Source organism: Schistocerca nitens, chromosome 2 (genome assembly GCF_023898315.1).
Source record: "Schistocerca nitens isolate TAMUIC-IGC-003100 chromosome 2, iqSchNite1.1, whole genome shotgun sequence".
Classification (NCBI taxonomy): Eukaryota; Metazoa; Arthropoda; class Insecta; order Orthoptera; family Acrididae; genus Schistocerca; species Schistocerca nitens.
In genome coordinates this window covers 978,128,261-978,143,482 of record NC_064615.1, presented here as the reverse complement: position 1 = coordinate 978,143,482, position 15,222 = coordinate 978,128,261, and the positions used below count along the sequence as shown (strand labels likewise).

Genomic DNA, 15,222 nt, shown 5'->3' with positions numbered 1-15,222 from the left:
GTTCCTCCTATTCGCAAAAGGCCAGCCGAAGTGGCCGTGCGGTTAAAGGCGCTGCAGTCTGGAACCGCAAGACCGCTACGGTCGCGGGTTCGAATCCTGCCTCGGGCATGGATGTTTGTGATGTCCTTAGGTTAGGTAGGTTTAACTAGTTCTAAGTTCTAGGGGACTAATGACCTCAGCAGTTGAGTCCCATAGTGCTCAGAGCCATTTGAACCATTTATTCGCAAAATCGGTCACAGATCGCATCAGCAGAGATACGGTATTGACACAGCATTTAAACCAACAAGGAAGAGTGTGAATAATTGAAATATGCAGAGGGCATAAGCCCGCTACTTGCCTAAGCAAGTATATGTAAAATCCCTTGCACATTAGCACAAGTGCAGAAAGAAACTACAAAAAAAAGTATTAGCATCTGTCTTAAGTTACACATGACTGATTTATTTCTCGGCGATATGGATAAATCAGCAGTAGCAGAACATGCACTGGGATCAGGGAACCACCAATTTCGTTTCTCTGATGCTATGGTGATATCAAGATAGATTCATTACAAGCTAGGATGTACAGACGCCTCATGGTCATTTAAAAATACAACAAAAGATACGTGCACGGTCCAGTCACATTAATGACCACCGAATATGTCCAACGTCAAGCTGCAATAACCACTCACAGACGGCAGGTGGCAGCACTAGGACTGGAGGGTATATAAAGCGTGTCGGAGGGGACGCGGAAAACAGTGAAGTCGTTGTCATAATGCGGAAACGGAGCGATTTAACTGACGTCCAAAGGGGCGTGATCATTGGCTTTCGGATCAAGGGTGGGAGCATTTACGAAACGGCTAACTTTATAAACTGTTCGCGTGCTGACGTGGTTAAAGTGTACCGTACAAGGGAAAATGACGCTATCCCAAAAGCAGCGCCAAAGCAGCTGTGGTGGACCATGGGCCATAGATAACAGGATAAAGGACGGCTGCTGAGATGTGTACGGGTGAAGAGAAGTGCAGCTGTTGAGCAACTCAATGCATAGGAGCTGCCAACAGTATCTCCCGAACGACCGCTCAGCGAACTTTGCTATCTAGGTGCCTCCACAGAAGGTGCCTGGTTCATGGACAAGTGCTGACTGATGTTCATTGGCGACGAAGGTTGGACTTTGCAAACCAGCAGGACGTCCACTGAGTGCCAATAGGTTGCCTCTTCAAATGAACCACGTTTTATGCTCCATCGGAGAGATGGCATTCGACGTGTCAAGCCCTGGAACAGTCATTGGAAGGGTCCAGGTTGGAAGAGGGAGCGCCATTGTGTGGGGAATGTTTTCGTTACATTCCCTAGGTAATCTCGTCATTCTGGAAGGCGCAATGGAACAACACAAGTATGCATCTATCCTCGGGGATCATGTCCAGCCCTACAAGCTGGTTGTTTTTCCTCGGCACCATGCATCCACCAGCAGGACAATGCAACAGCATCTCACACAGCTCTCAGTGTACGCGCGTGGTTCGAAGACCACTAGGATGAGTTTACCGTACTCCCCTGGCCACCAAATCCCGTGGGACCATCTCGATCAGGCTGTTCGCGCCGTGTATCCTCAACTGTGAAACCCAGTAGAGCTGGACACGGCCACGGCATGGTTCCACATCCATGTCGGTGCTTTCCAGACCCTCACTCATTGTCTTCCTGCTCGTCCGCATTACAACACAATCGCACACATGTATTAAGAGGACCGGCCGGTGTGGCCGTGCGGTTCTAGGCGCTTCAGTCTGGAACCGCGTGACCGCTACGGTCGCAGGTTCGAATCCTGCCTCGGGCATGGATGTGTGTGATGTCCTTAGGTTAGGTTTAAGTAGTTTTAAGTTCTAGGGGACTGATGACCAGAGATGTTAAGTCCCATAGTGCTCAGAGCCATTTGTATTAAGAGGGGTCTTTATTTAGGCGTACATATACAGAAAGCTACTTAACTTTAAGAGTCTATGAGTTCTGGTACAAGCTCTTCCATAATAGTCTACATTAGCCTCACTGCTGGTGAAGTACAAGTCCCGCTATTTGCACTAATCTGGGCGTAAAGTACTGACAGACGCCAAACTGGAATGCGAGTTGGTGCGTCAGTGACTGAGCTAGTGACTGAGTGCCTGTGCTAGACACTGAGACTGAGACACTCCTGATAGGTACGCTTCTTCCAGTGCCTATTATCGATCTTCTTGCTACACCTTTGCTGGGCGGTCTGCTGGGGACAGTTTACTCCAGAACACCTGATGTGCATGCAGCTCACACAACGTTCTTGTCTAGCGCAGGCTCGTCCAAACTGTGCCCCTGGGGCGCTGGCGTCCGCGATCGCCCGCGGCCAGCGCCCCGGGCGAATTTGTGTTGCTGCAGCGGCCGAGCCGTGGCGCTTAGCTGGCCGTGCGGACCGCCCGAATGCCAGCCGATAGATATATTTGTTTGCCCGTTTTCCCTTCGGGCAGAGGACGTCTCACAAGTGCTTCACCTAGAGCTGATTGACCTACAGTGCCATATCCGCCTGAAGGACCGCTTTCTTATGTGTAATACTTTCGATGACTTTTACAGCTGTCTTCCACGAGATAAATATCCTCTTTTGCTGAACCACGCGGCCAAAGTTCTCTCAATGTTTGGTTCAAAATGGTTCAAATGTCTCTGAGCACTATGGGGCTTAACTTCTGAGGTCATCAGTCCCCTAGAACTTAGAACTACTTAAACCTAACTAACCTAAGGACAACACACACATCCATTCCCGAGACAGGATTCGAACCTGCGAGCGTAGCGGTCGCGCGGTTCCAGACTGTAGAGCCTAGAACCGCTCGGCCACTCCGGCCGGCTCTCAATGTTTGGTTCCACGTATATTTGTGAGCGCTTTTTCTCTCTTTGAAAGCTTGCTAAAACTAAGAACCGTTCATTCCTTGGTGATAAAAATTTAACCAATTCTTTGAAGTTAGCAGTCTCACGGAATATTGTACCACGCCTAGACAAAATCGTTTCCTCGAAAAATAAAAACGTGTAAAATGTTAATTGTCTTCTTTAACAATTTTGACTGTAAGATTTAAAGAGCTTTGTAACCTTAATTCTATTTTAATAAGTTTTCAAACTTGGTCAGTTAAAATTATTACGTACAAAACAGCAAACTAAGGATCCGATTTCTAAACTCTGAAAAGGGATACATAAAATTGTAACCCGTAGTATAACAAAAAATACTTACTTGTAACTACTAACAGTAAGAATGAGACTCTATATCCCTCACATAAAATTAATTGTAAAATAGAATATTTTGTTTACGTTAGATCTGACCGCGGGACAGTCCAGCGCAGAGCAGTGCTGTGCGGTCTCTCTCTCTCTCTCTGTCTCTCTCTCTCTCTCTCTCTCTCTCGCTCCTATGGCGACACTAGCGACACACGGTCGCGGACGGGGCGCTGAACTACACTGTCTTGCGCCCGCGCGGGCCGCGGGCGCACCCGCCGGCCGCAATTCATGGATGAGCCTGGACTGGTGGGTCCCCTTAAGTCTTTTAGGTACAGTTATTTTTCCATAGAAAGCGATATTTTTTCGACTGTTGTTTGTGTTTGCATGAAAACATGGAAACAGGCTTCCGACAGGTGGTCACATTAATGTTAGTCGTCAGTGCGTAAACAGTTCGGCTTGCTGAACTTATTTGAAGGTGTAATTGCTTTCTGAGTCGTTATAGCCTCTGAGGATGTGTTCAGCACTGGAAAACGAAATGTTGGGCAGAGACATACGACTTGGACCACAGCTTAATACCCACAAACAAATGTCACCGAAAACGCAGATGAGATTCGGTCGGCTGCACTCACCACAGAGGCAGGGTCTCTAGGGTCGGCGGGCACGGGTAGCAGCCTGTAGCCGGGCTCCTGCTGCGGCAGTGGCTCCTGCTGCTGCTGTTGCTGGGAGCCGTCCCTCGCGTAGGCGGCCAGCGCCTGCAGCAGCTGCGCCGGCGACGCGCTGCCCGGGGGCGGAGGCCTTCCCGCAGTGAAGAGGCCGCGGAACGGCGTCTCCGGCACCGGCCTCGCCGTCGTTGTGCCCGGATCCACGTACGCTTCGTCAGCCTCCTCTGACCGGTACCTGCCGCGCGCACACACGTCGCTGTCTTCATCTTATAACGTGGCTCATAGTGTGTTATAGAAATGTGATGTATAATTATTTAGTGATGCTTATGGTCCAACCGTAAGATTATTTAATACCAGCTGCCCCAGACAGGCGTTGATGTGGTTCAGTCTGGTTGAATGGAAAAGAAAGAAAACAGAAACTACAAGTTTCAGACATGTACGGGAACTGGATATATGCCCTAATCTCCTTCTCCTCCCCCTCCCCCCCTACCCTCCTTCTCTTTGTCCACCTCCTCCTCTACCTGCCCTTGTCCATCTGCTCCTCCTTGCTCCTCTTTCTGTCCATCACCTCCTCCTCCCTTTATCTGTCAATCTTCTCCTCTGTCCTCTCTCATCATCTCCGCCTTCTCCTGCTCTCCCCTTCTCTCTGTCCATCACATCCTCCCCCTTTCAATGTTTCAATGTTCATATGTTCCTCCCAACTCTCTCCATCTCCTCCTCCCCATATCTGTCCACCTCCTCCTTTTCACTTTCTACGTCCATTACCTCCCACCATTTTGTACATTACCTCTTTCCTTTCCCCCACCCTGACCCTGAGCATTGTTCATTGTTGTTATTTTATGTTCAGATTCTATAATAGCATTCTGATCATCACTCGAAAAGCTATAAATACAACTTTGCTGTTTGCCAATAACGTTTCACTATTATATATATATATATATATATATATATATATATATATATATATATATATATATATATATATATAAGAAATATGTAGCCTATGCTCATCCGAATGTTTGTTAGAGTATTTTGTAAAAAATAAAGTAAAGCGACCAATAATTTTTCGAGTGTTTTGGTAGTAACGTTTCCACTTAATATATTACATATTTATTTATGTATACAATTTTTTTAGAAAATAGATATATAAAAGCATGCAGTTTCAAAGAAGTTGGCGAAGACCTTTCGAATATTTAAGATTATGAACACATGAACATTTACATTTTATTTATATAGGTTGTGTATTTAACTATTATACCAGCAACACAATAAAATGGTCAATATTTTGAATCCCCTTAATTGTCTCCCATTGCGTCGCAGAAGTTTGAAAATGGGCCTCAAAAGAACAAACAACTTCCCCCGTAATGGTGCAAAAGCGTGTCGCACTGCGACGTCATCCTCAAGATGGCGACGTTCCAAAAAGCAAGGTGTCAGCACATGCGAAAGAAAGGCCAGCCATCAGAAGTTTATGTGAGGTGTAAGGGGGGTTAATGATGTCAAATTGGCTCCGAATTCCACTGTAATTCTGCCCAATTCCACCGTGGACGTCGTCACGCGATGGGAAGGTCGTCACAACCCTTCTTACCCACATTCCACCCCTTTTCAAATTCCCATCTTTGTGATGGATGTCAGAACCGTGACGCCCAGCGCTGAATTCACGTAGTTACTTTATGGGTGCCCGAGGAAAACATTTCAGACACACTACTGCTCAGCATCGACGCGAAAAGGCCGCAGGGGGCTGGACGCCACGTAAGTTGTTTGTTCCCACACTTCTGGTTTTGTGAAGTACTTTATAATGATATGAAAACGTGCTGGTGTTCAGTAACATTAATAATAACGTTGATATTGTGGTCTTCAGTCCAAAGACTGATTTGATGCAGCTCCTCAGGCTAATCTGTCATCTGGAGCTATCTGCATCTCCGAACAGCTGAAACCTACATTATTTTGAACCTGTTTACTATATTTATCCCTCGTTTCCCCTCTACATTTTTACTTCCCCGCTCCCCCGCTTCCTTCCGTTATCAAATTGACTATTCTTTCGTACTCCAGAACGTCTCTTGTCAAACAGTTCCTTCTTTTGGTCAAGATGTGTCATTAATTTCTTTTTACCGCAGTGCGATTTAGTACTTCCTCATTAGTTGCTCGATTTACCTCTTTAATTTTCAGCCTTTTTTCTGTGGCACCTCTTTTCAAAATCTTACATTCTCTTACAGTGTGAACTATTTCTTCTCGCCGTTTCACTTTTGCACAAGGCTACATTCCAGACAAACAGCTTCAAAAACATTCCCTTGTATTACGTTTTCCTTCTCTTGCTCTGCGGGATGACCACAGCACGTACCAAGACTGTACAGAACAACTTTAATATCTATGTGTGCTTTCGTTAAATGTTTTTCTATTGCCACTGTAGACTATATTTGAAATTTTATTAACCTATTTAAATTATTAACGTAAGTCAACGAATTTTGTTACTGGTAGCTGTCTTTGAAATACCTTTTCATATTTTTTGAATAGTCACTGTCGATTAACAGCCAATATGGTTTTAAAATGTCAGAAATATTCGTGAAAAGTAATAACCGGTTAAACTTAATTACCTATCGCCGGGCAAAATAACCACAAAACTTATCATCTGGAGATGAGAAATATATATAGCCTATTTAGTAACAGTGACAGTTTGCTGAAAGCTGAAAGACGTTATTAATTATTACATGATGATAAAAAATAGTAACGGAGTACAGTAATTAGTTGTGATGCGGATTGCTAGCCTTACTGGTGATGTAAATTCTCAAAGAAATGTAACGAACATGAAACGCTTAAGCGAGATAGTTGGTACTTATCGATGGGACCAATGGCAGGAGTGTACACGGGAAACCAGGTTCAACTGTAGTTGACAGATAGTGTGAAACAACATGCTAAGACGATTTGGATAACTGATTTACATTGCAGAAGGAAAACTGCCTGGAATAAAGAAATCAGGGATGGACCACGAAACAGAAAGGTAGGTTTACACCTCTGGGCGAAGGGGTGTTACTGAAGAAAAGGAAAGCAATGCTGACACTGGAAAATATACGAGGACGTAGGACATGGAAGAGACAACAGTAAATGTCTAAAGTCAAAATACATAATCAATAAAAATGATTGGCCTCTCATTTCTGTGTTGGCATTACCTAATTGCCAGCGTTTTGTCTAAGAAGTCCTGTAATCGCTGTATAACGATTAAAACCTTGGATATCTTACTATACAAACTAAAATTTGAAAAGAAACTGCACTCAGACCAGAAATGGAATCCTCTTACTCGGATATTCTAATGCAAGGCTTCACCCACTTTACTGACTGAGCACGACAGTGACAAAGCTCTGAATGAAGATTCTTGTCGTTCATATCATGAAAAAAAAAGGATATGGTAATTTAAAGCTTTATCTAAAGTCGTCTGCTCAGCTTAGTAGTTCAGGTGTTTAATCATCATGGCGTAATATACAAAAGAACCAATGGATGACGCTGTTAATTTCGTAGTACACTTAAGAATCACTAGATTGTGCTGTAATTTTTTTTAAACTCAGGTACATATACAGGTTTACGTCGGTGATAGAATTAAGTACCACTGTCTTATCTTTACGAATACAGCCTAAAAGTGAATTCACTTGGAAAAGATATAGAAATTTACTGGTTACTCTTTGTGTATTAAAAAGTTCATAACATTACTTTGCTTCGTTCGACAGATTTTATTTATATTCTTTTGTAGTAACAACGGATTTATTAAGTTTGCTTGGTGATTTTGTTGCCTCCCCATTACATTTTGGTTTCATTTTGTTTACGAATAAAAGTATGCGGAAAATGGTCGAGTCTTTCTGAATACATTAGAATGGCTAAAAGACTGGGGATTACACAGTCTCAAGAATTCCAAAGAATATCGTGATGCGAGACTTGCTGCAGCTCGAGACCAGCAGGCCTTAACTCACTCTTTGAAAACTCCTGCCAAACGCGAGGTGCGATGTAACTCTGATAGAGGATGTGGTATGCATTACCTCACTCCTCAAAACCCTTCACTCACAGAGGCTCAAAGTTGCTTCTCTGCAACATAAAATAATATAAGCAGAAATTTTGATGGGAATTAGCGTTGACTTATCCCTAATAGTTTACCACTCCGTTTTAAATATGTACAATTCCTGGCGAGACTGTGTTATGGCACGATCACAAATAATGCGCAAGGCCAGACGCTGCGTGCTGCAGGCGTGGATCTTAGTGTCAGTTGCTTTTCGTATGACTGACTCTATGTGGCTGTCACCGTCGTTAATGAATCAAACAAGCTCTTCGTTCATCTGCTATCACACTACTTCAAAAATTCTGTATAAAGAAGCTTTGCAAGTCAAAAAAAAATTCCACATTTACGAAGTCTCGAGCAAAGCTATGAATAAATACTCGGGGAACATCGGGTTTCTCGGATAGTGTCTTTAGTAATTGTAAAGAAATTACAGACCGTATGATCACACAAACGAAGGTTTCGGTTCCTGAAGATGGGCTGGAATATCGGAAACGCGAGGCAGCCCGGTCCTCACCTGGTGAACAGCGGCTGCGCCGGCACGTAGTAGTATAGTGGCTGCTCCGGCGCCAGCTGCCTGCGCAACGCGTTTCCCCTAGCGGGAGACACCCTGCCACGCTCTTTGGCCGCCGCCTCCTGCTGCTTCTCGTGGACTATTGCGGCTGCCGCCTCTTCCGCCTGCGTGTTCTCGTCCTCGCCGTCTTCGTCGGCTGCCTGCGTCGCATCCTCCTCACCTTCTTCCTCTGCGGATGGCCGTCTGGTCACGAATACCACCTGTCGGTACACAAACAGATGCACACTTTGAAACAATTATAAATGAATTAACAGGAATGAATTAAAATGAATTTATCGGCAGGGATGAAGTTGAACGAAGATGCAACGATGACAGCAAATGCTATAAGTGCAAACCACTAAAAAAAACTACCTTATGAAAACTGTCCGAAAACGCTACGTAATGCGGAATTTATGAGGGCTCTTCTGAAAGTAAGGTTTGATCGATTGCGAAATGGAAATCACAGCGAAAATCTGATGAGGCTTTGCGTAGATATATTGGACAGTGTCTCTAGTATGCCCGTCGACCGCGTCACGTCGCTATTTTCAGTTCTAAGCGCATAGTGAGCATGTAAAAATGCCTAGAAAAAAGTGCCTCTGAGAGATTTCGCCTGATTTCATGCAGCCCGCGCAACGTCACTGTCATGCATTCCCTTCTTCATGACAGTTCTCAGCCGCATGCTGCAGGGGCATTGAGGACGCTCCTGCAGCGTTTTCGATGTGAGATAGTTGCTCACCCACCATACAGCATAGACTTGCCTCCCTTTGATTTTCATCTCTGCTCACATGAACCGTTAGCTATGATGAATACATTTTTGACACAGACAACACGCTGCAGATCAGCGTACAGAATTGGTAGAATGCACAGGCGGTTGCCTTATATGTCGAGGCAATTGGAAAGTTGGTACAATGCTATGACAAATGTCTCAGTCGGTGCATCGATTATGCAGCGAAGTAGCTGGGAAGTACAGCTAACTGTTGCAAATAAAAGGTTTATGATTTTCACTGTGATTTCAATTTTACCACAGATTGAACCTTAATTTCCACATAGCCTTTGTAGCACTAGATTTCACTAGAGGCGGACCAGTCGGTATAGAACAAGCAGTGGAGTATTTTGTTGCCAGTAGAGACGCAACAACAGCAAAATTCATCTATCAGGAGAACTTAGTGACTTCAAACGTCTACTTGCCATTGGTTGTCACCTGAGTAACAAACCCTTCAGTGACATTTCAGTCCTAAAGCAGTCCAGACTGACCGTAAGTGATGCGACTGTGAAGTGGAAACACGAAGGAACGATCACTGCTCAACTATGAACAGGCAGACCTCACATACCGACAGACAGGGATCGTCAAACATTGCACAGGGTAGTTGTGGAAAATTGCATGAAATCAGTGGAAGGAATCACTTGTCAGTTCCAAAGTGCTACCGCCACTGAAGCTAACAAAATCTGTGTACAGGGAGTTAAAAAGAATGAGGTACAATGATTGAAAAGCCTCTTATAACCCAGACATTTAGTGAAGTATGGTGGAGGTAGCCCTACAATATGGCAGTGTTCATCGTGTTTCCGCTAAATGTAGAAGATGTGAACATACTGTACACCGCTGTTTACTGAATGCAGTAGAGAAGGAGTTCGGAGACGATGATTTTATCAGCATGACAATGCACCGTGTCATAAAGCAGCATCTCTGTGAAGCAGCGGTTTATAGACAATAACATTCATGAAATGAACTGACCCGCCCAAAGTGCTTCTTTGGTTTGAAGAATGCACTGTCAGTCCTCCAAAGACAATCAGACACCACAATGAAAGAGTTCCCACCACAGTTCAAGCCATCATATAGGTGAACGGTGGACGCACCTCATTTAAGGTCCACTGATTTGTGTCCGGATACTTTCGATCAGTGAATCTGCTCTGTAATGAATATATATAGGGAGAACTGAAAAAATTTATGACTGGGACTCCAAGACGCTTTTCCTGCTTATTGTGAGGAGTCGCGTTAGGGTGGAAACATCAGTGACTGTTGTAAGACTTCCACGTCTGCTGTGCTCGTACTCTTTGGTTAGCATGCACTAGTAGGTGAGTCTGACATTCTGCAACCAATGCATGACTTCTCCAAATATGTGTACACATTTTCAATACATACTTTGTACATTTGACTTCTTTCTATGGACTAAAATAAATAATTTTCAGTTATTCACTGTTTCAGTAAATAAACTGATAATTCAATAATTACCATGCAAATTAACAATAATAATATTCAGTTATACAGTAGAGTATAACAAACCAACAACCTCCGAGAATTCTGTGATGCTCAACAGGCGAGAGACTTGTGCATGATGAAAATATTGAACATTTACAGATGTGAACATGAGGTTTCCATTGAGGAAAAATATTTCTATTGCTGCTGATACACGCTAAATATTAATTTTTACAATTGTAGTCAGTGAGTCTGAAAGGGTTAACTACCTTTCTATGAAATTTCCCTTCACTAGTTGAGAAACATTGAAAGCTAGATTTACTGTTGATCCTCCAATTCACAAACTGACTAAAACGAATTTGAGAATACAACGAATGTTACAGAAAAAGATGCGTGGATTACTTCAGCTCTGTTACTGCAGTTTTTATAGTGAATGAAGAACTTTCATATTACCTTGTTGGAAAATTTCGTGACAGACTCCTATACGCTCTAAACCAACAATATTTTTTACTACATGACATTTTGGACTAACGCCACCTGTTGTGATATGCACTGAAGATGACTGTGTAATAGTTGAAATCTAGACATGCTGTAATAAACGACGGATTTCGCAATAGATTGCTGTTCCTTTCTCCATTGTCTTAATTTGAAGAAGTTGAGTTGTAAGATGAGTATAAAATTCCTCTCCCTACACTCGCATATTGACTATTTCCCTTACACAGTGGTATATTATAGTGAGGAGTAAGGAGAGCATTTCCACAGGATATTAAGGAGATTGAGACGAGGTACCAGAAAAGACTGACTGATAATATCATGGTCGTATTGTTGGATGTTGAAGAGGGACAGTAAAGAAGAAGATGCTCTGAGGTACCCAAAAACGAGGAAGTTTGGAAATTAAATGTAACAGAGCACTCATAATATTTCTAGGACAATTGTGGTTTTAGTATATGTCTAAAACATCAGACAATAACTATAAAAGGATATAGCTTGATTGTAGCTTTAACTTAAAATCCATGGTTCATTTAGTTCAATCTTTAAAATACGAGACCTTATTCTGCCAGAGGTCCTGGGATGATAGACAGATGAAAACTTATCCTAGACACCATAACCTGTTTTTCAGAATCATCTAATGAGGAATCAGCTAAAAAAAATCTTTTAAATGCACGGTTGTGTTATCACTTGTCTGTACAAGTGAAACAGTTAGGACAACGGACGAAGCTGAGCAAACGTTGTAACGATAAGGATTTGTTAATATAGAAATACAGATAGCGAAAACGATTAAAGGTATGGTAGTATGCTCTATAATTTGAGTTTTGCTGTGGACGAGTATGAGATGAAAAGTCAATGACAGTATTGCTCATTACTGCAAACCCTGTTGGACATGGGACGCTAAATTTCTCTTCTGACACAACACCAAATCGCTCTGTCAGATACAGGAAGTCCAACAGCTGAACATGGAGCCCGAACAGCGGAGTAGTTCGGTATTTTTCACCAAGCACAGACAAAAGAATAGCAGTAGCTGAGAGAAAGAGTATGCATTGCCACCAGGGTTTTGGAACTCCAATTTCAGCATTACTAGTGACAAACTGGGAAGTTCATCAGCCGACATAACGAACACGGTCCGGAATGTCGAAGGAGCAAAGGAGATACCGTGAAAAGTGCCGGTAGGCACTACATATCACCCTTCGAGAGCTATGCTCAATAGCTTTTGCATTTCTGCATACGACGAAAAGACGTGTATCACCTGGTTTTAAAGTTTCTATTGAGTGGATAAGACTGTGACTCGAATTTGTTTGAAATGAAAGTTTCTTCAGTAATCTCATCGTTCATTTCTAAAACCCTCTTGGCGAACTCGTAGTTGTCGTTATCAGGGCAACATCACCACGTGCGCTACCACAGAGGCAGGTCTTTCATGGGAAGCCCAGAATTCTGTGTTCTTTCATTTTTTTCTGCCATCCATCCACGAGGGGCGTTCAATAAGTAATGTAACATTTTTTTTTCTCGACAAAAGTTGAAAAAAATGCGGGGTGTGTAGTGGGATAGCGTGTAGTACTCTCGCTTCAGTCGCTATAGTTTACAATAGGTGGCGGCGCTGTGCATAGCCTTCAAAATGGCGTCTGTAACGAAGGTGCATTCCAAGCAGAGAGCTGTCATTGAGTTTCTTTTGCAAAACCAGTGCATTGCAGATATTCAGAGGCGCTTGCAGAATGGCTACCGAGACTGACAGTGAACAAAAGCAAGTTGAGTCATTGAGAGGGGCGTCTGCCATCATCTGAGCAGCGTCGTGCAAACCTGTCCGATCCCCCGCTTGCCGGCTGGCCGCACACAGCTGTGACATCTGCAAAGTTGGAACGTGCGGACACTCTCATTCGACGGATCACAATCAAAAATCCAAACGAACGTCTCCTTCCGTTTGACAATGCAAGGCCTCCCACAAGTCTGCACACCCGAGAGGAGCCCACAAAACTTCATTGGACTGTTGTTTCCCATCCATCCTACAGCCTGGATTCGCACCTTCCGACTTCCATGTGTTTGGCCCAATGAAGGATGCGCTCTGCAGGAAGCAGTACATGGATGACGGGGAAGTTGTTCATGCAGTAAGGCGTTGACTCCGACGTCAACCAATAGAGTGGTACTACACTCCTGGAAATGGAAAAAAGAACACATTGACACCGATGTGTCAGACCCACCATACTTGCTCCGGACACTGCGAGAGGGCTGTACAAGCAATGATCACACGCACGGCACAGCGGACACACCAGGAACCGCGGTGTTGGCCGTCGAATGGCGCTAGCTGCGCAGCATTTGTGCACCGCCGCCGTCAGTGTCAGCCAGTTTGCCGTGGCATACGGAGCTCCATCGCAGTCTTTAACACTGGTAGCATGCCGCGACAGCGTGGACGTGAACCGTATGTGCAGTTGACAGACTTTGAGCGAGGGCGTATAGTGGGCATGCGGGAGGCCGGGTGGACGTACCGCCGAATTGCCCAACACGTGGGGCGTGAGGTCTCCACAGTACATCGATGTTGTCGCCAGTGGTCGGCGGAAGGTGCACGTGCCCGTCGACCTGGGACCGGACCGCAGCGACGCACGGATGCACGCCAAGACCGTAGGATCCTACGCAGTGCCGTAGGGGACCGCACCGCCACTTCCCAGCAAATTAGGGACACTGTTGCTCCTGGGGTATCGGCGAGGACCATTCGCAACCGTCTCCATGAAGCTGGGCTACGGTCCCGCACACCGTTAGGCCGTCTTCCGCTCACGCCCCAACATCGTGCAGCCCGCCTCCAGTGGTGTCGCGACAGGCGTGAATGGAGGGACGAATGGAGACGTGTCGTCTTCAGCGATGAGAGTCGCTTCTGCCTTGGTGCCAATGATGGTCGTATGCGTGTTTGGCGCCGTGCAGGTGAGCGCCACAATCAGGACTGCATACGACCGAGGCACACAGGGCCAACACCCGGCATCATGGTGTGGGGAGCGATCTCCTACACTGGCCGTACACCACTGGTGATCGTCGAGGGGACACTGAATAGTGCACGGTACATCCAAACCGTCATCGAACCCATCGTTCTACCATTCCTAGACCGGCAAGGGAACTTGCTGTTCCAACAGGACAATGCACGTCCGCATGTATCCCGTGCCACCCAACGTGCTCTAGAAGGTGTAAGTCAACTACCCTGGCCAGCAAGATCTCCGGATCTGTCCCCCATTGAGCATGTTTGTGACTGGATGAAGCGTCGTCTCACGCGGTCTGCACGTCCAGCACGAACGCTGGTCCAACTGAGGCGCCAGGTGGAAATGGCATGGCAAGCCGTTCCACAGGACTACATCCAGCATCTCTACGATTGTCTCCATGGGAGAATAGCAGCCTGCATTGCTGCGAAAGGTGGATATACACTGTACTAGTGCCGACATTGTGCATGCTCTGTTGCCTGTGTCTATGTGCCTGTGGTTCTGTCAGTGTGATCATGTGATGTATCTGACCCCAGGAATGTGTCAATAAAGTTTCCCCTTCCTGGGACAATGAATTCACGGTGTTCTTATTTCAATTTCCAGGAGTGTATATAGGAAATCAGGCCCTCCCAGTAAGGTGGCGTAAGGCGATCGCGTTGAAAAGGGATAATATTGAAAAATAGGATTTTGTACCAAAAGATTGGGGAATAATATGGTTTATAGGAATAGTGAATAAAACTGACCTTCTTTCAGAAAAAAATGTGTTGCATTACTTGCTGTTCGCCCCTTGTAGTTAAGCAAAGTGACACTTCACACATTTTATCTAGTATTTTAACGAAGTTTCGTAAGCTTCTATATATAACTTCATTGTTAACTCTTTGTCAGAGGAATTATACAAATTTTGTTTTGCTTTGCTATTTGTATTTTCACTTCTCCTTGTATTTATTGTTTACCCCGTATCCAAAACACTTTCTGCTTTGCCATTTCACTCCCAGTTCTTATTGCCGTCTTTCTTTTCAAAATTTACCTTTAATATTTGCCTTCGTTTCATGTTGTTCACAGCTACTCTTCAATTTCATCATCAGCTAATAATGCAGCATTACTTCCAAGTTTGATACAGTCTGACACTGGAACTCCCAAGAG

At 44.6% G+C, this 15,222-nt stretch overlaps 1 protein-coding gene across 1 annotated transcript in view; it reads right to left on the bottom strand.

Moving 5' to 3' along the window:
* Positions 1-15,222, bottom strand: part of LOC126235483 (uncharacterized) — a 111,110-nt gene that overhangs the window by 37,776 nt on the left and 58,112 nt on the right. Inside the window, exons 5-6 of the mRNA XM_049944204.1 lie at positions 8,398-8,654; positions 3,812-4,079 (exon numbers count right to left, since the gene is read on the bottom strand). Of these exons, the coding sequence (XP_049800161.1) occupies positions 3,812-4,079; positions 8,398-8,654 (525 nt within the window). The remainder of the gene's footprint in view (positions 1-3,811; positions 4,080-8,397; positions 8,655-15,222) is intronic.